This window comes from Tenrec ecaudatus, chromosome 5 (assembly GCF_050624435.1).
Source record: "Tenrec ecaudatus isolate mTenEca1 chromosome 5, mTenEca1.hap1, whole genome shotgun sequence".
NCBI classification, from domain to species: Eukaryota; Metazoa; Chordata; class Mammalia; order Afrosoricida; family Tenrecidae; genus Tenrec; species Tenrec ecaudatus.
In genome coordinates this window covers 44,393,084-44,414,531 of record NC_134534.1, presented here as the reverse complement: position 1 = coordinate 44,414,531, position 21,448 = coordinate 44,393,084, and the positions used below count along the sequence as shown (strand labels likewise).

Below are 21,448 nucleotides of genomic sequence, written 5' to 3'. Positions count from 1 at the left end.
CAGCACTGGGAAGAGAGCCATGTCTCTTCAGCTGCTCGCTCCTTCCTGCTTCCCTGCAGACCCCCGTGGCCTTGGTAGCTCAGCGCAGCTCTCTTCTGCTTGTGTGATCTTTCCTATCTCAAAAGCAATTGACTCAAAATGTACCACACACTAATTCCGCCTCATTCACACAAGAGAGACATTCCATTCTAAATGGAATTATCATTTGACTTAGAGGTTAGAATTTACAACACATATTCTTGGAAGAACACAATTCAATCCATACTACTACTTCTGTAATTGAAAAAGATATGTTTCAACAATATACGCAAACACAAAATCAATACTCTTAATATAATAGATGAAAGTTGGTGAGATTAGGTGAAAACTTCTTAGGCCGAGGAAATGGCCTCGAAGTCTTCGCGTAGAATGCCAGACTGAGTAGACAACCAAGCAGCCCTTTGGAGACTTTGGGGAAGAAGTGAGTTATTCTGGGCCTGTAAGGAGGAAGTAGTCTATTTCCTACTTTCATATCCCTGGAAGAAAAGGTGAAAGGGGTGGAGAATTAATAGATATTAAAAATTCTGTGATTTGGGGAAGAAAAACATTGATTGCCGCCTATTTTTTTCAGAATGAATATTTTCATAGGCTGACAGTGCTGGCAGTTTTCAGTGTTTTGTTTTATCATTTGTCATTCTCAGGCTCTGCAGTTTTTACATAAACTCATCTCCCAGATTACCATAGACATATTCCTTATTGACTGGGAGCGACCTAAAGGAAAGGTTCTGAAAGCTGTTGAAGGTAATGAAAATAACCACTTGTGGCAAAATTCCTTTACTCCGTGTGCAAAGCACATAAGGTGAAAGAGTTCACTCCGTTTTCTCTCTCCGACCAGGCGAGGGTGGGGTGCGGAGTGCTGCTGTTCCCGTAAGCATATGGAGAACATATTTTGTAGCAAACAAGTGGAATGAAATCCAGACTGTGAGAAAAACTAATCCACTTCTTCAAGTACTCACTGTCGTCTTTTTCTTGGAGGTATAAACTGTTATAATTATATGCAAGGAATGGGTAATTCATAAATACTAATAGCACTTCAGCTCCATTTTAATGACAGTAGATGAGCTCTCTAAAGGTTAAAATTACTGCTTTTACTGACATTAAAACTTTTTAAACATTTTGTATCAGAATATCCTGGCGAGCTTTCTTTTGGAAAATCCCTTTGCCTGGAATCAGTCCTAGAGATTATCAAAGAATAATGATTCAACAGAATGCAGAAATTATTGAACAATATGTTTAATATCATAAGCAAATAATATTTTGCTGAAAATAATTTTAAAACATTTGCAGTAGTACATTAACAATAAACTGCCAGACATTCCAACTAGATTCAGAAGAGGGTTGGAACGAGGTCTATCACTGCTGATGTTAGATGGGTCTTAGCTGAAAGCAGAAAAGACCAGATGATGTTTATGGATGTTTCATTGACTATGAAAATGATAACAAATTGATAATAGTGCCAAGAGTGAAAATTCCAGAATGCAACATGGACCAAAGCTGTTCAACAGAACAAGGGATTACTGCATGGCTTAAATTTAGGAAAGGTGTGCATCCTTCCATCATACTTCAGTCTGAGCTAATAATCCAAGAGGCTAGACTGCATGAAGAACCTGGCACCAGGGTTAGAAGATGACTCATCAGTAATTTAAAATACGCAGATGATGATTCTGAAGAGGATTCGAAGCACTGCAGCCTTCTTACGGATTGCACCTCAGTGAAAACGGAAGAAACGTCAACATGGTTAACAATGGAGGAGGGATTGTTAAAAGTCTCGTTTTGCTTGGATTCACAATAACCACCCATGAGAGCAGCAGTCAAGAAATCAAATAATTATTGAATTGGGCAAAAAAGTTTTAAAATGTTAAAAAGCAAAGATAATGTAATACACATACCTGCCCCAGGCCCTGGTATTTTTCTGTGATCTCATATGCATGTGAAGGGTAGACAGTTAATAAAAAAACTAAAGAATTGATGGATTTGAATCATGGTGCTGGCAAAGAGTAGCCATTGCTCCTTAGGAGGTATGATGGTGATACTGCATCTCGTGTACTTTGGATGTGTAATCAGGAAGGACTGTCCTTGGAGAAGGACATCATGCTTGCTAGCACGTTAGTAAAATAGAAGACCTTTCATGAGCTAGATGGCAGTCTCTGAAATGCTGGCTCAGACGAGCAGCAGCTGTGATCCTGGTACAGGACTGGGCAGTGTTTTGTTTTATTATATGTACATAGGGCCACTTGTGTGTTATCCGTTCACTGTCACCTAATCACAACCCGATGATACTGTAGGCTCCATTCTGCCCTGAGAAGCTAAATGAGTACATGTTTATGATACTTTATAACAATTTTTTTGATCTGGTTAGAATTTTTAAAGGGAAGTACTGAAGTATTTAGTACAGAGTATAGATTATGACATCGAAATTGCTTATAAGGGTGACAGATTTTGTTAAGACTTGGCTGCATCAATAACGTTAAATATAAATGATTGACTCTTAAATGTCATGGATTTTTTCCCTTCTTCCAGCTGTTCCTTTCACTCTTTCCCTCTGTTCTTTTTATTTGTTAGTCTGCGAGAAGAATGTGTCCTTGGGACTTTTAAATAGTTAAAAAAAAAAAACCTTTAAAATATATAAAATTAATATTAATTAAAAGCAGTTTTCCTTGAGGTTCTGTGGCACTTTCAAAGTTGTTACATGAGAAAAAAATTGTACCGTTATGTAGATTGGAAAGCCTTTGGTTACATGAAGTCAGGTGGAATCCTTTTTTCTAAGGCTTCTCTGAGCCTTTACAAAGTATGAGAGCCACTGCCAAGAATAATTTCCAGACCAAATTTAACTGTGCTTCCTTTTATCAAAGACGAGATCTCTCTTAGAAGAATGTTTAGAAAATATTGCTTTAAAAGTATAAAAACATTTAGCATAATATCTGATACATGTTAAATACTTATGAAATTCTCGTTGGTTTTACTGGTAGTTTATTGAAGAAAAGGTTATTCTTGTGGTAGAAATTTCTGCGTCATCAACATGGGTTTATGTTCATTTGTATGATAATAAAGCAACATTTAGCTCTTGGTTACATTGAATAAAATACCACCTGGATTAACTGCGTAGATTTCATACTAAATGCTTAATACTTCAGAATGAAAACACTGGGTACCAGTGGACTCTGTGGGGCTCTTCTCTGTGCATAAATTGTTTCGGCGGTTTCTGGGTGACCAGTAGGGAAGAAAGCCTCTTTTTCAGTCGAGAGGTGTTTTTATCTCAGCCTGGTGAAGTCATTCTTTCCCTTCTCCTGCAGGTTGTGGGGTTCAAGAACTTAGCGTTGATGGACTCATCCTCCAGCCTCAGCAGAAGCCCAACCAGCTACACAGCCCCCTGCAGCCGCATATTGAGATACGCCGTGTCTGCTGCTCTTTGGCTAGTCATTGGCATTTTACAGGTTAACAAGATATCATTTATAAGCCTATTTGCATATCAATTAACCTCAAATATTGACTAGATCCTAATTTCTATAGCAGAAAGATCAACAATAGTGTTGAAAGCCAGTACTTAAGCTAATGAATTGTTTTACATGTGTTAAATTTATACTTCATTTGTACAATGATCCTTAGTGATAAGTTCTATTAGTAGCCTTATTCTACAGGTCAAACTGAGCACAAACGTGGTAAAAAATGACTCTAACGACAGTGGGGCTCTGAGGGTCTTTCAGAAGCTTAGGTTTTAGGTCATAGGAAAAACTTTTCATGTACACAAGGGCGTTCCGAAAGTTAGTGGGAAAATAGTGGCCTTTTCCCACAGGCTTTTTTTTTCAAACCCCCACAGGCTTTTTGAAGTGCACTTACACAACTATTAGGATGACTGAACTATCTTTCATATTTTACTTTCTATTTGAAACAACTTATTATTTTACATTTATTTCTGTGTCACAACATCTCATTCAAAACGTCATTCAAAACCCATGGAGAAAAGTTATTTGAAATGTTTACTGAAATGACTGAAAGTAAAATAAATCTCAGCCTTGAGTCTCCTACCTATAACAGAAGGTTTCTTCTGTGCTTGCTTAATCTTTTTAAAGCATAAAGCAAAAAGACAAACATGCCCTTCTGTTTGATTTTAATTTCTTTAACTTTTGAAGTAGGGAAATGAAGTGACTGCTATAGCCACCAGGCTAAATTTCCCTGAGCCTGACTGAAACTGTCTATTATAAAAAATCATGGAGTGCTCGCTTCGGCAGCACATATACTAAAATTGGAACGATATAGAGAAGATTAGCATGGCCCCTGCGCAAGGATGACACGCAAATTCGTGAAGCGTTCCATATTTAAAAAAAAATCATGGAAACCTTTATTAAACAAAAATAACAGAATATGAGGCTACTATTTCTCTTTTAAAATTTTGTTTTTGTGACATAATTTGCATATTATACAAGTATTTTCAACATATTAAGGAGTTGTGCCATCACTACAAATAATATATGTAGTGTGTGTGTGTGTGTGTGTGTGTGTGCCTACATGTGCTGCACGTAGAGTTCATTGACATCATGACTTCATCATGTTGCTCAACCGTCACCAGTATTTTTTCCCAATTATTCTACCACCATGGACAGAAACTCGGGGCCACCTTTCTCCTGTCCTGGCAAGCACTGACAAGCATTGGTCTCTCTCTCTGTTTGCTTGTTTCTTATAAATGGCATCATGCAGTATTTGCCCTTGTGTGCCTTCCTTCAGTTTAGTGTTTCCATGGCTCATCCATGTTACGGCATGTGTCATGTCTATTAGACATGCTGATTATCTGTTGATGGACCCTAGGTTGTTTTCCACTTCTCGACTGTTGTGAGCAGTGCTGCAGTGGACACGTTTGTGCGGTTTCTGTTTGCATTTCTGCTTTAATTACTTTGCGTATACACCTGCGATTGGGACTGCTAGGTCATAGGACAGTTCTGGGTTTAACTTTTCGCAGAACCACTAAACTTTTCCAGAGTAGCTGTACCATTTTGCACATCCACCAGCAATGGATGGAGATTAATTTCTCCTCATCTTCTTGACCACCTGTTTATTTTCTTCTGTTATTATTCAGCTGCTGCTCTTTATTATATTTATTGTTGTTTGCTTTTTTCTTTGCCATTTAGGTGGCGTATGTAAAAAACTGTAGAGTGTTTTAGAAAGTTTTTCAGTGATAGGCTGTTAAGAGATTCATTTTCTTCTTCAGTCACATATTCAAGAACATTTTATGTCCCAGGCAGTGTGCTGAGAGCTCATGTTCACCCACATACTAAGCACAAACAAGCTAAAGACTGACAGTGCTTTGAAGGGACTCATCCAGGGAGCTGAGGTAGGTGGAGACTAATGAGTGAGGGGAGTGGAGGCCAGGGTAGGAATAAGGCACCAGCGACAGCAGGGACAGCTGGAAATAGGGTGGTTAGGAGGCGTCTGTCTTGGAAGCGCAAGGGAGGTCTGTGATGTAAACTTTTTCTTAACAGAAATTCTCTGGTGATATCAGTTTATCTAAGACAATTTGTGAAGCGTTCTCTTTGAATATTTAGCACACTGTCTGTAGAAATAGAAACAACACCTTCCTCCTGACTTACCTATGTCTTGCTATCTGATCTTTTGCATTCATGGCAATGGTGAAAACTCCTATCCAGTATTGTGCATGTGAGTGATGTGCATCTGAGCACTGAATGCTGAGGTGCAAGGCAAGAGTAGCCGTGACGGTGAGGGGAAGGCTCTGTCACCGTGGTTCCTCAGTGCTTCAACAGTTATGTGTGGATGTAATCTGGCAGTTGTGCAATGATGTAGTTTCCCTTCATTTTCATATCTTCAGGTAGCACCAAATTTTGCATAAAAATAGGACCTGGTCTTTGGAAAGTAAATGTGCTGCTAAACGAGGAGTGGGAATATGCATGCTTTTGATGCGCAACTTTGTCACAGACTAATTTGAGAAACAGAAACTCTTCCAGTGTTTTGGGATAAAATTGCAAAACCAGACATAAATTGGACTCAATACATTAGTCCAGCTTTACATTCTTAAAAGCTGTTTCTTTTATTCCCCTATTTGTCTCCTATTCTGTTTTGTTTTTTTTTTTTAAATATGGAACGCTTCACGAATTTGCGTGTCATCCTTGCGCAGGGGCCATGCTAATCTTCTCTGTATTGTTCCAATTTTAGTATATGTGCTGCCGAAGCGAGCACCCTATTCTGTTTTAATGCTATAGAAAAAAAATTTTTTTAATTCAAAATAGACTCCCTTGATGAATTGTAACACAATTTCAAAATCTCTCTTCCTTTAATAGAAAATTCAGAAATAGCCTGCAGGATTTTATCTGACTGAAGAGCCCTTTTAAAAAGTTTTCTTTTCTTTTTAAAAGAGACTGCAAGGTGGCTGTAAAAGAAAATTAAATTCCTAAAAGCTAATCAGCATGAACTTGGCTTAATGTTTCAGATCATGTTCTTTGCGGGTTTTTATGAGAGATTCATAGAAGATAAAATTCGACAGTTCGTTGATTTATGCTGTATGAGCAATGTAAGTACTTCTTGGCTTTATCTTGGAAATGCTGTTTTCCCCGCTCTAAAGGTCATGAGTACATTAACAGGAGCTTTAAAAGTGATTTGGTATGATTGGATTTTTAGTTTAATTTTCCACTTGCTGTTAATTCCAGAGATAGTTTTAATCAGCTACAAGTTAATACTTAATTGGCTTAGTTGTTTTCTTCTATATTTGCTCGTTTTTAATTTTGCATTCCTTGTGCCCCTAAAGAATAAAGTTTAGAGCTTCTGGAAATGTTGTTTCTATTAACTCAATTTCTTCTGTTTTTAGAAACTATTTGCTTACCCTGGTTTACCAGCGTTTTTGTTGTTTTAATCTCCCTTATTACTCTATTATCTTCTGTATTTCTTTTCCAGGAATTCAATCCTTATTTTTTAAGTTGAAGGGGAAAAAAACTTTAAAATACAGTTTGTTTTTTTGTTTTTAATTAATTAATTAATTTTTTTACATTTTAAAATACAGTTTTACAGCTGCATTGCTAATGCCTCCTCTTCTCTTTTCATAGATATCAGTATTTGTTCTGTCCCACAAATGCTTTGGGTACTATATCCATGGTAGATCAGTACATGGGCATGCAGATACTAATATGGAAGAAATGAATATGAATCTTAAAAGAGAAGCGGTATGAATAGATTTTCAATTTTTTGTCTTTACTTTGAGAAATGGGCTCTCTTTACTTTATCTAGGACTTGCTATATACTTTTAACGTAATGTCTAGGGGTAAAAAATTTGCTTCAAAATACTTGAAGGAGTTGGGAGGATAGATAAGACAAAATTGATAAAATGTTGGTAATTGTTAAAAGTTGAGGATGGGTGGTTTGACTTTCTTTTGTATATATTTGAAAATTCATATAAACTGGTATTTGAACTTTTCTGTATTAACATTTGTAAGGAAAAAGATACATTTAAGAGGGAAAACCAAGAGGATTTAATTGATAAGAAACTGTATCTCCAAGGGCCCAAGTAGAAAGAAAATGTTTTTAAAAGGATGATGGCATCATATGTGCAAATGTGCTTGACACAATGGATGTATGGATTGCTATAAGAACTGCAAGAGCCCCCAATAAAATGATTTAAAAAAAAGAAGATGAAGCTGTATCTATGACTTTTATGAATTTAATACTTAATAATGGCATCTCAGAAAAGAATGATTTGTGTAGCGCATTGAATTGGATCCGTTGATTGACTGTTACACACTCCCTGGATTAGAACACTAACTGTGAAAGAAGAAGCCATGAAAACATAGAATATAGTATCTCAGATTGTGGGATATTATTCTAAGCACAAAGAATAGAGAACATCAGAAAGAAAATATTTTTATCACTTTATTTGGATAGAACTTTGCATATCCAATCAATCATATAATTAGGACATAGCAAAAGAAGGCGAAATGTTTATAGCAAATGTGGCAAAGGTATTGATAACAAGATTAAAACTCCTAAGCCATTACATTTAAAATATAGATTCAAACCTCAATAAGAGATAACAAAATATTTTTAATGCATGCGCAATGACACAGAGACAATAAACCAATAGATATGTAAAAGGAAAGTATATAGGAGAGCTTTTTGATTTAGTAATCCTCTGAATCTAACTCAAGGAAATAATTAGTAATGTGAACAGCTAATTAAGGCTTAAGTTCTTGACAGAGTTATTTATGATGACAAAAAAGTACATAAAGAGAGAATATTTTAAAAATTGATTTTTAATGTAGTAAAATCTTAGGTACACATTAAAAACCATGTTTTATAGAATATTTTATAACAAGTGAATTGCTCAAAATATAATTTAAAATGAAAAGAAGTCAGTTTGATTACAATTTTATTCTATCTCTGTGTACGTGCAGAAGCCCTGGTGGCACAGTTGGTTAAGCTTTGGGGTACCCTCCATAGAGTTGGCAGTTCAAACCCACTAGGCTCTCTCTGGGAAAAAGACGAGGTTGTCTGCACCTATAAAGATTTAGAGTCTCAGAAACCCTAAGAAGCAATTTTATTCTGTCCTGACAGTTATTATGAGTTGGAATCAACTTGAGAACATTGGGTTTGGTTTGATATACATATGAGGTTAAGTCCAAAAGTATTGTGAAAAAATTATAGAACCCTTTATCAAACAAGAATATCAAAATGTGAAGCTATTTCTCGACATATCTTCCATGTAGATCTGTACACATCTGAAGGTGGCCTTTCCATCCCTCTAACCCTTCCCAAATAGTTCTGTGCTCTTAGATTCATACCACCCACATCAGAATGCTGGCATCCTCCAGGGACTCGCAGCTTGTTCTTTTGGGTAATGAGAGCAAAAAGCAGTGAGAAGAGGCACGTTTCAGGCTGTAGAGTGAGTGCAGTAAGGTTTCCCTTACAAGACAACCCCTGCTGTCCTGGAAGAATGAGCAGATGCTTGTGGTGATGAGGGAAGATTCCTAGGCAGAGCTTTCCTGCTCTTTTTTCTTTTCTTAACCAGTGCAGTTGGCAATTTTCTTAAAACTTCTTCACAGTAAACTCCTGCGATTGCCCTGTGTCATTTGAGAAAAATCTGTCAACTCCTCCCCCACCCCAAACAACAACAACAACAAACGCCAGTCATCATAATTTTCTGAGCTGACCTATCTTGAATTTAACTGGCCCAGTAGATCCCTGGGAAGCCATTGTTTCCATTGGACCTTGCTCTCTGGATCCTATTGGTAAATCCAAGACTCATTATTCCTGGCTGCATTTTGTTTCATAAAATCATCCACATTAGCTTCAGTCTTGCATAAAAAACTGCTAGCAACATCAGCTCTTTGACCAGTTCTTCATTGTCACTGCTTGGCACCTGTCGAATCAGCTTTCTGAGACCGATGTTTGCTTAAAATCGAAAGTGCCAAGCCATGTGAGATCTGAGTTCCAGAACAATCACATTCTTGGTAATTCTGTGCTCTTCTTCTACCAGATTCTGAACTTTAGCTACAGTTTCTTCATGTATTGAGGTTGATGGTCTTCCTTCTCCTGACTCATCTTTGAAGTCTTCCTTAAAAGACTTAGTTCATCTCAGAACTTGTCGTATGTGAGCCAGCATTCCCAGTGCAAATTGTTGCAAGATTCACTGGAGTTTTGTTAAGAATTTGATATTAGCCTTGACCTCCAAATAGCACTTTTTTCCCATGACAAATGGCCTCTCGTATTTTTTTTGAAGGCACTCTATTGAGACAAGCATATTAACTGGGTGAACTTGTCTGCAGCTATATACTGACCTCAGAGATGTCTAGACATGTTTTATTTGGAATAAACCCATGCATGTTTATGAACTGGAACTCTAGCAGCAATATTTTTTACTTACCCTCATATACTTAGGGAAAGGACTATGATCCTTGAAATACCTCTTGGGTGTTGAGATTACTTTGTTTTTCTCTTTTGTACATATCCATGTTTTAGAAATTTTCTGACTGGCATTTCCTTTTTAATATGAAATTTTTTAAACAGAGAAATTCAGTGCATGTAGGCTCCCTCTAAATCTATAGGAAAAGAAATTGTGTGTGTGTTTGCAAAATTAGATTTAGACAAAGAAGACCACTAATCTCTAGGCTTAATGAATAGGCTCCCCAGAGGTAAGAGAACTTGAGCTAAGCCTTGAAGCATAATGGAAATTGGATAGGCGGGAGATAGGGCAAATGGTTATATATTTGTGGTTGTCTGGATTCAGTTCTTGGCAGTTATAACTTTAATTAGTCACACCATTTGTTTTTATTCAAGTTAATCGGGGGAAGCATTTAAAACAATTCCAAAAAACTCCAAACTTACTGCCAAGGAGTCAATTCCAACTCATAGCAACCCTTCAGGGCAGACTAGAACTGCCTCTCTGGGTTTTACCCTGTAATTTTTTAGGTAGGTAGAAAGCCTCATCTTTCTCCCTTGGAATGGCTGGTGGTTTTGAACTGCTGATCTTGCAGTTAGCAGCCCAATGCATAACCACTATACCATGAAGGATCCTTAAACATTGTTAGAAAAAAATTCCATTTGTAAACTTAAAGTAGTTAATGCTTAGATTTTTCAACTTGGATTAAATAATAATAAAGTTAATCAAAAGAAGGCTAAGATTCCCATAAAATGAACTGAGTATGAGGTTCGTTAAAAGAGTAAAAGGAATGTTATACAAACCTGGAGGGAAATAAGAATTAGAACATAGTAGAAATTATTAAAACTTGATAAAGGGAACCTTGGGAAATGCTAAAATCTCTCTCAAATATAATTCGGTAGAATTTCAGTTAGCTTCAGAATCCTATAATGTATAGTACAACTAAAGAAAAGTGCTACATTTATTTTGTCTTAAGATAGATAGCATTTTCATAAACTTGCTTTTCATTTAATTCTCTAATTTTTCAGGAAAATTTGTGTAGCCAGAGAGGTTTGGTACCCAACACAGATGGTCAGACCTTTCAGATCGCAATTTCTAGCCAAATGAGACAACACTATGACAGAATTCACGAATCACTAACCAGGGTTTGTATGAAATGCAGTTCAGCTACACTTTGCCAACATTTCCTGTTGTTTAAATTCCAAGAACATACCTGTTTCATTTATTATTTTTTCTTTTTCACATTAGAAAAATGGCCCTGCTAGACTACTGAGTTCATCAGCAAGTACTTTTGAACAGAGTATAAAAGCGTATCATGCAATGAACAAATTTCTTGGCTCCTTCATTGATCATGTATGTATCTCAACATTTGAAACTGAGCTCACAATGTGATGTTTGAAAAGTGGGTATGTTAATTATTTTCTTAGTAAGAGTGGACTTTAAAACCCCCTTTCGTGGTGTCAAATTTAATACTTAGGAGTAAAATTTTTAAGTACTGTTTCTAAATAAATAAATAAGTCAATCCTTATATATTTAAGGATAAATTACTTATTTATAAGTCATATATTTATAAATATAAAGATACTGTCTACACAGTAAATTCATTTACCTAGTATGGGTCAGACATAGTTAAATTGTATAAGAATGAGACGAAATGTTATTTGTCCTTTAACACTATTATTATGATTCCCTTCGAATTTGTCTGTATAAGCAAATTATTAGATAGTTAGCAAAATATAAGAGTTCATTATTCAAATCTTTCATGTTATATTATGGTTGAATTACTAAATAGCTTGTTGTAAAGTAATTTTCAGTATATCTATAGCCCTTAGTACTAATAAGGCTTTAAAAATCTGAACTTTACTAAAGAAAGTTTTGTTATTAAGTTCAATATAATAAGTTCAGTCTTCTTGAAGAACAGGTTTTCCCTGAGTATTATTCGTCTTTAATTTTTTTCTTCTGATTTTGTACTTATAAGAATGTTTTGTTTCACTGCTGGTTTTGAAATTGCTTTTCCTACTAGGTTCATAAGGAAATGGATTACTTTATAAAAGATAAATTACTATTTGAGAGAATTCTTGGAATGGAATTCATGGAACCAATGGAAAAAAGCATCTTTTACAATGGTACCTTTCACATTCCTTTAATAAATGTGATTATTCAGAGTTTAGGCAATGGAGTGCTATAATTATTTTTTAATTGTATATAAAAATGAATCTGAAGTCAATTGACTTCATGAAATTCATGTATAGTTTATATGTGTTTTATTTTACTATGTCACAGAATAGGAAATAAATAGAGATAATGTGTTGGTTGACATCTGTTCAGCCAACAGCTGCTCACCAGCCACATAGAGATCCAGAGTGTCATAAGGTTTTTGTTGGTGCTGCTGTTGTTTTTAAAACAAAAGCAACTGTCCCAAACCCAGATGCTTGCAGCACTGGACCCTGGCTGGTGAGGCAAAGGACGTGGCTCTGGCGTGGGCCCCCAGACTTTTTCATCAGACAGCTGGGCGGTAGCAGCTCCAGGGCCTGGTTGCTCCTGCTGCTCGCACAGTGGAAGAGCAGGTGGATCTGGGCCAACGCAGCTCCTGCCTCACTCTCCCTCCAGCAACAGCAGCAGTGACAACCCCCATGAGTCTTCATGTGATGTGAGCCCAACAGCAAATCACACAATGTCCTATTGCACAGAACATATATAACAGACATTACTCGACTTAAAGACTCAGGCTCAAACTTGCTGCCATCTGACTCATAGCGACACTGGACAGAGTGGCACTGCCCCTGTGGATAAACTATAGGTTCTCAGACTTTTCAGGGGGAAAAAATGGCTCAGCCACCCTCTGGCAATGAAAAACTTTAGTACGATAGCCCATAATCCAGGATGAAGTGTAGGTCTCCCTTTGCAGTCCTCTTGGATTGCTCCCGTGCCCCCAGGGAGACACTGCTACACATCTCTTCAGTCCACAGCACTGCCATGGGGTCAATGCTGGCTCATGGCGGCCTCTTGTGGGTGTCTGACACTGTAACTGTGCATGGGAATAGAAAGCCCAGTCTTTCACCCTCGTTGCTGCTGGTGGTTTCGAACTGCTGAACATGCCTCATTTTCCTTCTGAGGGCAGCCAGCGGGTTTCAATGGCTGAATGTACACTAGCAGCCCAATGAGTAACCCACTGCCCCACCAGGGCTCCTGCATACATAGTCATGGGGTCAGTTCCAATTTAGTGACCCTGCAGCCACAGTAGAACTGCCCCTGTGGGTTTCTGAGACTGTAGTTGTTGTTATTGCTTTTAACAGTTATATTAGCACTTCATCCACATGTCATACAATTCAATCATATCAAATAGTAGTGTACAGTTGTCACTATATTCAATTCTAGAACAGTTTCTTCTTCCTTTAACTCACTGTTATTCGTGTAATTATTGAGACTGTAGTTCTTTATGGGAACACATGCTTGATTTTGCTAGCATGGAGCAGCTGGGGGTTTTGAACCTCTGGCCTTGCAGCGCATACCTACATATAAAAGATTGTTTAAGAAGGGTGTGATACAGGGGAAGGATGAAGCTTTCAACTCCTAGAAGATTTGCAGGCTCAGAGACTCACAGGGGCAGTTCTACCCTGCCCTGTAATGTCACTATGAGTCAGCATTGACTTGATGGCAGAGGAAGTGATGTCCCCAAGGAGGATGGTTAATAATGTTCTCTCACATAAAATGTCAGTGATGCCTCCACAGTGAATCAGAGACATAGATCCACCATAGACACATGAATGGACTTTGGGCTTGCACTTAATTCTAGCTCCAGTCTAAGAGCCATTAGTTCTCAGGACATGGCCCTGCTTGATGCTCAGTCCCACGAAGAGCTCACTGAAGGTATGGGTGCTGCAGCAAAATGTGGTGAAGCAATGAGTTAGTGCCCAGCTATCAGAAAGAATAATGTTGGGGGCGGGGGTCCTAAAGATTTGTAGCCATCTAAATGCGACATCAGCTAAATCCACATGGAAGAAGCTCACCAGCCTGTGTGATCCAAGGATTATAAGTAGTATAATCCAAATCTAAAAGAGGCAATGGTAGCAGAGCTTTAACTGTGAACATCTGGTAGCACAATCCATTTGTAGGCCCTCACGTGAATAAGGCCTCTAGTGAACCCCCTAATCACAGTTGAGGGATGTGAATAGTCATTGTATCAAATAGCATTGTAAAGTCAATTATGGCAGACGGAACATTGGATCTCCCTGAGGACCCGTTTTAAAGCTGTTTCATTAAAAAAAAAAAGATGAAGGGCAAATGCATGTGGATTAAGCCCCTGGTGAATCCCCTCTCACCAAGAACCAGGGATCTGATTAACCTTGGTAACTTGCAGAATGCATTGGAGAGTGGATTGTTGCAGGTGCAGTTAGGCTAAAATTTAGCACCCTATTTTTCAATCTCCCTTATCCATTTAAATTTGTTCTACTTTTTAATATTATCTGCTTTCTCTCTGAGGTTTTTATTTTGCTGCCATTCTTGTAGTTTTGTTTGTTTGTAATGTATTTCTGTTCATGGAATCCTGGATAGATACAGTAACTGGATTAAATGGTTCCTTGGGGGCATGGCAGGGGGCGCTGGAGGGAAAAGAGCTAATGATGATGATGACTACAAGAATGAACAAAATGTTCTACAAGGGATTGTGGTCGTGACTGTGCAACTCTTCTTGACGTGATTGAACTGTTGAATTGTATGTTCTGTGATTTACATGTCAAAAAACTATTGAGGGGGAAAAAAGGACATGACAGTCCGCAGACCTCCTCTAACTTCAGAACGGAGGAGGAGAATCAGCTTCAGCAGCTACGTAAGGTTGATTCCTGAGGCCGGGGTGGATGTACATTTCTTTCACCAGCCCCTCCTCTGACAGCGTTCTCCACTTTTCTGCTGGACTCAGTCATTCATCACAAGGGCCACACAGAACTCACAGATCATACAGAGAGTTCTGGGCGTTATCAGGGAAGTAACTAGCTGCAATTGAGTCAAGATCTTGAAAAATAGGCAGGTATTTGTCAAACAAGCAGAGTCAAAGGAAGTGAGAGGGACAAAGACATGTGCAAAGAAGGAGGAAAAGGGCAACCCGAAAGCAGGAATGCAGTATGCACTTAGGAACGACATCACTGAAGATCAAGCGGGCAGAGGCCAGGTGCCTGAGACTTTGCTCACACCCTAAAGAGTGATTTCATCTTACAGATTATTTCCTCCCTGCCCCCCAGGGTTCTGCATGCAAATCCAATAGGATATGGGAAGAAAATATTAAAGTGTCTATTTATGTATTTCCAAATCCATCATCCTTAGTGTATAATTTTTAAAATTATAATATATGCAGTAATTAAAATATACCTATTTTGGGAGTACATCTCATTTTCTTTTGATAGGGATGCATAATCAAAACAATTTGGAAACCACTGTTAATGAATGTGGATGTCATTAAAGAATGCTAAGAAGATCTGATTTGTAAATTGGAAGAATTACTCTGGTAGTATTAGTGTTTTACTTATATTAGAAGGATGCAAGATTATAACAGTATAAATTGGTCGCTAAACTATGTACGGTTTCAAAATCATTTGATGTTGGATTCAAAATCTGAGTCTACCATTTCCGTTTCCGTTTATAAGCCCTCGGGGCCGGAGCAGAGCTGCCCCCTGGGGTTGCTGAGACTGCGTAGGAGTGGACGCCTCATCTTCCTTCTTGTGCTTAGCCGCCCACGCCTAACCTATGGCAGCACAAGGGCGCTACACAATACAGTTTGCACTTTTGAAATTAATGTATACCTTATTACACTTTATTGAGTAAAGCCAATTAGTCATAAACTTGGCAATAAGCTATTTAAATTTACTTATTAATGAGCCAAATCCAGACTCATTTGGGAATAAGAACTGAAAAACGGGTTGTGGGGAGTGAAACTAAATGAACACTTCTCGCTCCCCCCCTTTAAAATCATTTTATTAGGGGCTCATACAGCTCTTGTCACAATCCCTACATACATCCATTGTGTCAAGCACATTTGTACATTTGTTGCCATCATCATTCTCAAAACATTTGCTCTCTACTAGAGCCCTTGATATTGGCTCCTTATTTTTTCCCTCCCTCCACCCTCCCTCCCTCCCTCCCAAACCCTTGATAATTTATAAATTGTTTTTTTCATGTCTTACACTAACCAATGTCTCTCTTCATCCATTTTTGAGTTGTCTGTCCCCCTGGGAAGCGATTATATGTAGATCATTGTGATTGGTTTCCCCTCTCTCCCCCCACCTTCCCTTTACTCTCATTATTAGTCCTGAGGGGGTTATCAGTACTGGATTCCCTGTGTTTCCAGCTCTTATCTGTACCAGTGTACATGCTCTGGTCTAGCTGGATTTGTAAGGTCGAATTGGGGTCATGATAGTGGGTGGTAGGAAGCATTAAGAAAGTTGTGTGTTTCATCGGTGCTACACTGCACCCTGACTGGCTTTTCTCTTCCTTGTGACCCTTCTGTGAGGGGATGTCCAACTGTCTACAGATGGGCTTTGGGTCTCCACTCCACATCCCCCTCATTCACATTGATAATGATTTTTTGTTCTGGGTCTTTGATGCCTGATACCTGATCCCATTGGCGCCTCATGATCACACAGGCTGGTGTGTTTCTTTCATGTGGGCTTTTTTGCAACTTCTCTTATGTTTCAATTGGTTCCTACTTCTCTCTGCTTTCTTTAAATGGTGGTCAGGCTTATATGTTTTTACAGATACATATTTGTATTGTATATGTGTATATGCATTTATATAGAGAAGTATTTATGCAGAAGTATATATTTTATAAAGAGATATCTCACAACTCACTGAAGTTTTCAAAATGTAATATGACGGAGCCTACATTAATCTCAATGCTGGCAGGGGTCTCCTCGTGGCTCCTCCAGTTCTCAGGGCACAGGGTCTATCAGCATTATGCCATGTGTCATGCCAGTGAGGGTCTCTCAGGGAGTGAGCAGAGAGAGACTCTCCCACCTCCAAGGAGGAAATATAGGAATTCCCAGAATCCTCAGGGGAAAGCCATGCCCACACAGAGGCCTCACTGGCTATGACCTGATGACAGACTAGACTCCACCCCTTCACTCTTCATCTTTCTAGTCCCAAATTGACACCAGATTATGTAACTACCACACAAGCAAACAACCCCCCCCCCCCCGAAGCTCCTCATTGTCATTCAAGGCAATGCTAACTTATAGAACAGGGTAGACTTGCCCTTGCGAATCATTCCCTGTTTATGAGAGTAGAAAGCCCCGTCTTTCTCCAGGAGCAGCTGGTGATTTTAAGCCGTGGATCTTTAGGATCGCAGCCCAATGAGTAAGCGCTGTGTTACCAGGGCTCCTCACAGAACAGGCAGCCAATCGTGTGTTTGTGTGTGTTGTTAGGTGCCCTTGAGTTGGTGCTGACCCCGTGGACACTAGGACAAACTTTTGCTCAGTCCCGTGCCTTCCCATCCCCACAGTTTCTATTATGTTCAAGCCGACAGTTGCAGACCTTGTGCCAATCCCTCTCATTAAAGTTCTTCTTGTGTGTCACTGACCTCCTCTGTACTAGACAGCATGATGTTCCCGGGACGGCGCTCTGAAAAGTCCTAAGCATAGGAGTTGAAGTCTTGCCCTCTTCGTTTCCGAGGGCCATCCTGCCTGTACTTCTTTCAAGACAGATTCGTTTGTTCTGGTGGTTTGTACACACCCACGTGTACAGTGTGTGCGTGAGACACCTACTGTAGCCCATTGTGCACTCTTTTGTGCTTTGCCCTTTTGTTTTTACTATAGCTTTCTGAGATTAATTTAGCCCTTAGTTATATAAAGGAATAGAGAAAGGATATTCACTACCCCATCTTTGAGAGGAATTGACTGTATACTTAAATTACTATCAGTTATCAACCGAACGGATTTTTATGAGCAGAGTTCCTTCACATTAACAAATTTATAGCCTTTTATTTTCTTAATCCGTGAAGTATATTTATAGTGACTAGCTCCTAATGCAGTGGTTTATATATTCAGATTTGACATCAGCCGTGTGTCCGATTTTAAATCTGCCCTATTGCTTCTGTTTTAAACAGATGAAGCTTATTCTTTCAGCAGCGTTCTCTACTACGGGAACGAGGCCACCCTCCTTATCTTCGATCTCCTTTTCTTCTGCGTTGTGGATTTGCCTTGCCGAAATTTTGTGTTAGCAGCCTTCCTTACGTACTTACAACAAGAGGTACATTTTCCCATTTTTTCTGGGTATGCTCAAAGAGATGTATTGGAAGTTGATATTTCCTAGTGGGTGTTTGTAAAAGTTAGAATGCCAAAGAAGGAGTAGCATTGCAGCCCGCCTTTGCTGTGATGCTCACTGGGAGTCAGGAAGCCCTGGGGGCGAGCACCGGCTGCGTGAGCTGGCAGAGCGAGCAGAGGCGAGTCCCACTGACCCTCTGCACTGGCTGTCAGCATAGCCCAAACCAAAGCCAGCACTGCAGTTCCTGCTCAGAGCACGGACAAGCCCTTCTGTCTTCTCACTCACACGTTCTCTACAGGGGGGTGTAGAAAGGGATGATAGTGGACTCTGAAGTGGTAAGTCCAAGTATTGGAAAAACTGTTCTTCAAATATGAATATTATGTGAATATGTTCCACAATCTCAAGGAAGACAAGTCAGTAAGGTATACCTTCTTAGTCCTTAATAGAGCTACTGAGGATCATGAACAAATGCTGCAGCATTTTTAGAGGAAAGTAGCATTGATAAGTCTTTAAAAGTGGACTCTTATTTGAGATGATTGGTATTACTAGTTCATAAAAATATATTCTAAATAGGAACATACATGTGTTTGATACTGAGAGAGATAATGGTTGTCTAGTCTTTACACTTTTGTGTATCACCATAGAATTCCTGTCTGATATATGAGTCGATTAGTGAATTAGCCAATTTAATTTAGATATTTGAACTGATGTGCATATATGGTCTTCTTGGTGTTTCTCTTCATTCTGAATTGGTTTTTCTTTTTTTGCAGATTTTTAGATTTATTCGTAACACTGTAGGACAGAGGAATTTGGCATCTAAAACCTTGGTGGATCAAAGATTTCTGATATGATTTATGAAATAACTTTCAGACAATATGATCCTAGCAAACAGCAAAATGCCATGATTATTGGGTTAGTTTGCCATATTTTTTAAAACTTGTAAATAGTTCTGGTTTATCTTTATATCTGTAGAAATGTTTATTTTTTATAACTTGTAAATACATAAGTTTCTTTGTTACATATGTGATATAGTTGAACATGCTATTTTCCCATTACCTGTTAATCACCAAATAGTAAATTAGAAATCACTAACTAAAAAACAAATCTGTCTTGCTCTCAACATTGAACTTCATATTGCTAGCCCAAACAATCCCCAGTTGTCTCTGTAGATCATTTATAAACAGAAATTTGCTTATGTTTCGCAACACTGATAAGATGATTATATTCTTACGTTCTTCAAGAGTGATTTTCACAGTATTTTTCCGATTTGCATTTTTTGCATAAATAAATGTTGAAAATTATTTTCAAGTATATCTAAAAATTCTGAATTGTATTATTATTGACTCAGTGTGGTCCATTCTTTTGAACCCTGGTGGTTACACTTTGGCCTACGAACTGCAAGGTCAGCAGTTTGAAACCACCAGCCGCTCTATAAGAGAAAGGTGGGGCTTTCTACTCCTGTAAAGAGTTGCAGTGTTGAAAACGCACCAGGGCAATACTACCCTGTCCTATAGGGTGGCTAAGAGTCAGCAAAGGCACAATGGCAGTGAGTTTCTGAGTTTGAGTTTGCTCCATTATGCCTGCTCATTCTCTTTATTGGCAGTAGAGCTTTCTCTGTGGGATGAATATGCAGCTCATGAAGTGGTGCATAACTATGTCTTTATGATTGTATTAGGTTTGATATATTTTTCTATTTTGTTTACATTTATTTGGTTTACACTTACTAAGCTATAACAGGTGACGTTTCTTCCAGCATAATTTTGTATACAATTTGAATTCATAGTTTAAGAGCTCTCAGGTTTTGCTCTTCAATTATGTTTAAAGATTACAGATAAACAAATTAACTGTACATTTATCATATTATGACAGTGATTTATTGAAAACAAACTTCGAGTTAAGTCAGTGAGCTTGCATTTTTTCCAAGTAAGGAAAAAGCATTGTAATTGGTGATGTAACTAATGTAGGTTCTGAGCCATGCAGCTAATTCCTGCCCATGATTTTTTCCTCAACATACTCTTTAATAATTATTTTCAGTTTATACCATGCTTTTGGACAACATTTGTATTTCAAGTGGGTCATTAATCCCAAATCCAATATTCTTTACTGCCTTCTACCTAGCACTGTATAAACACGGATATGTAATGTTATGTAATTATTGTTCATATTTGTAAATTGAAAACACATAGTAACCTTTTCGTGTTTCTGTTTATTATTTCATTGCTGTAGATCGCATGAAACAGCATGAGATAATACAGCACTTGGTATTTTGCGTCTTCTTTAGAAGTACATGTAAACATTTTTTTAATAAAATAAGAAAGAAGTTCACGTAGTTGTTTTTATGTACCATTGAGTCTGTTCTAACTCAGCAACCCGACATGTCAGTGGAGAACTGCCCAAGAGGTTTGGTTGGATGCAACATATATGTGAATGCATGGAGCTGCTGGGTAGATTCAAACTACCGGCTTTTGGTTAGAAGCTGAAACCGCCAGAGCAGCCAATGCACAGAGAGGATCATAGGGCGGGCCCCAACACAAGACGCGAAGTCCTTCACCGACCCAGAGCGCTACAGAGGACAACACTGGAGACACAGTGTGGCAATTGTACCAAATCTGACCCCGCCACACAAGGGTGAAACACTAAGGGCGTGCAACAGAGCAGCACGGAGAGCAGAGCAATGAGGTCCCTGGAGAATGCCAAAAGCAGGCTTTGGAGCCTGGCCTGGCATCCCATCATACTCGACCTGAAAACACTCCTAACGGTCAACAAATAGACCTGGAACTATTTACAGGCTTTTCTTTTTAGTCGTTTGTGGGTTTTTGCTTGTTTCTTTTGTTGTTTTATTTTACTTTGTCTTGTTTTTGTGCTTATTATTGTCTCTGCATGTCTATCTAGGTAAGATAGGTGGGATAAACAATCTGGAGGAGAAAACAACAGAACATACATATCCAGGGGGACACAGGAGAGGGGGAGGCAGAGGAAAGGATGGGGGTATAAACAAACCCAGGGCCAAGGGAGCAACAAGTGTTCTAAAATTAATGGCAAGGAGGGTGTAGGATGCCTGGTAGGGCTTGATCAGGGACAATGTAGCCAAGAGGAATTACTGAAACCCAAATAAACACCAAACTTGATAGTGGGACAAGAGGAAAGTAAAACGAAATAGAGGAAAGAACTAGGAGGCAAAGGACATTTACAGAGGTCTAAAAACAGGCATGTGTATATATATATATATATATATATATATATATATATATATATATATATATATATATATATATATATATATATAAA

At 38.4% G+C, this 21,448-nt stretch overlaps 1 protein-coding gene and 2 non-coding genes across 4 annotated transcripts in view; 2 read left to right on the top strand and 1 right to left on the bottom strand.

Annotated features, from left to right (window-relative positions):
* TMEM67 (transmembrane protein 67) overlaps nucleotides 1–20,485 on the top strand; it is a 54,136-nt gene extending 33,651 nt beyond the window's left edge. The window contains exons 19-28 of one of the 2 annotated variants that reach the window (XM_075549490.1): nucleotides 681–780; nucleotides 875–1,014; nucleotides 3,333–3,473; nucleotides 6,476–6,556; nucleotides 7,086–7,202; nucleotides 10,939–11,055; nucleotides 11,159–11,263; nucleotides 11,934–12,036; nucleotides 18,022–18,145; nucleotides 18,931–20,485. In XM_075549490.1, coding sequence (XP_075405605.1) covers nucleotides 681–780; nucleotides 875–1,014; nucleotides 3,333–3,473; nucleotides 6,476–6,556; nucleotides 7,086–7,202; nucleotides 10,939–11,055; nucleotides 11,159–11,263; nucleotides 11,934–12,036; nucleotides 18,022–18,116 — 999 coding nt within the window. In that variant the 3' untranslated portion in view covers nucleotides 18,117–18,145; nucleotides 18,931–20,485. Of the gene's footprint in view, nucleotides 1–680; nucleotides 781–874; nucleotides 1,015–3,332; nucleotides 3,474–6,475; nucleotides 6,557–7,085; nucleotides 7,203–10,938; nucleotides 11,056–11,158; nucleotides 11,264–11,933; nucleotides 12,037–18,002; nucleotides 18,146–18,930 lie in introns of both variants that reach the window. The other variant, XM_075549489.1, reaches the window with a different exon arrangement.
* LOC142449467 (U6 spliceosomal RNA) lies at nucleotides 4,253–4,359 on the top strand. The gene has a single exon (XR_012784628.1). It is a non-coding gene; the product is annotated as a U6 spliceosomal RNA (small nuclear RNA).
* On the bottom strand, nucleotides 6,119–6,225 carry LOC142449464 (U6 spliceosomal RNA). Its single transcript, XR_012784625.1, has one exon. It is a non-coding gene; the product is annotated as a U6 spliceosomal RNA (small nuclear RNA).
* Nucleotides 20,486–21,448: the final 963 nt, after the last annotated feature.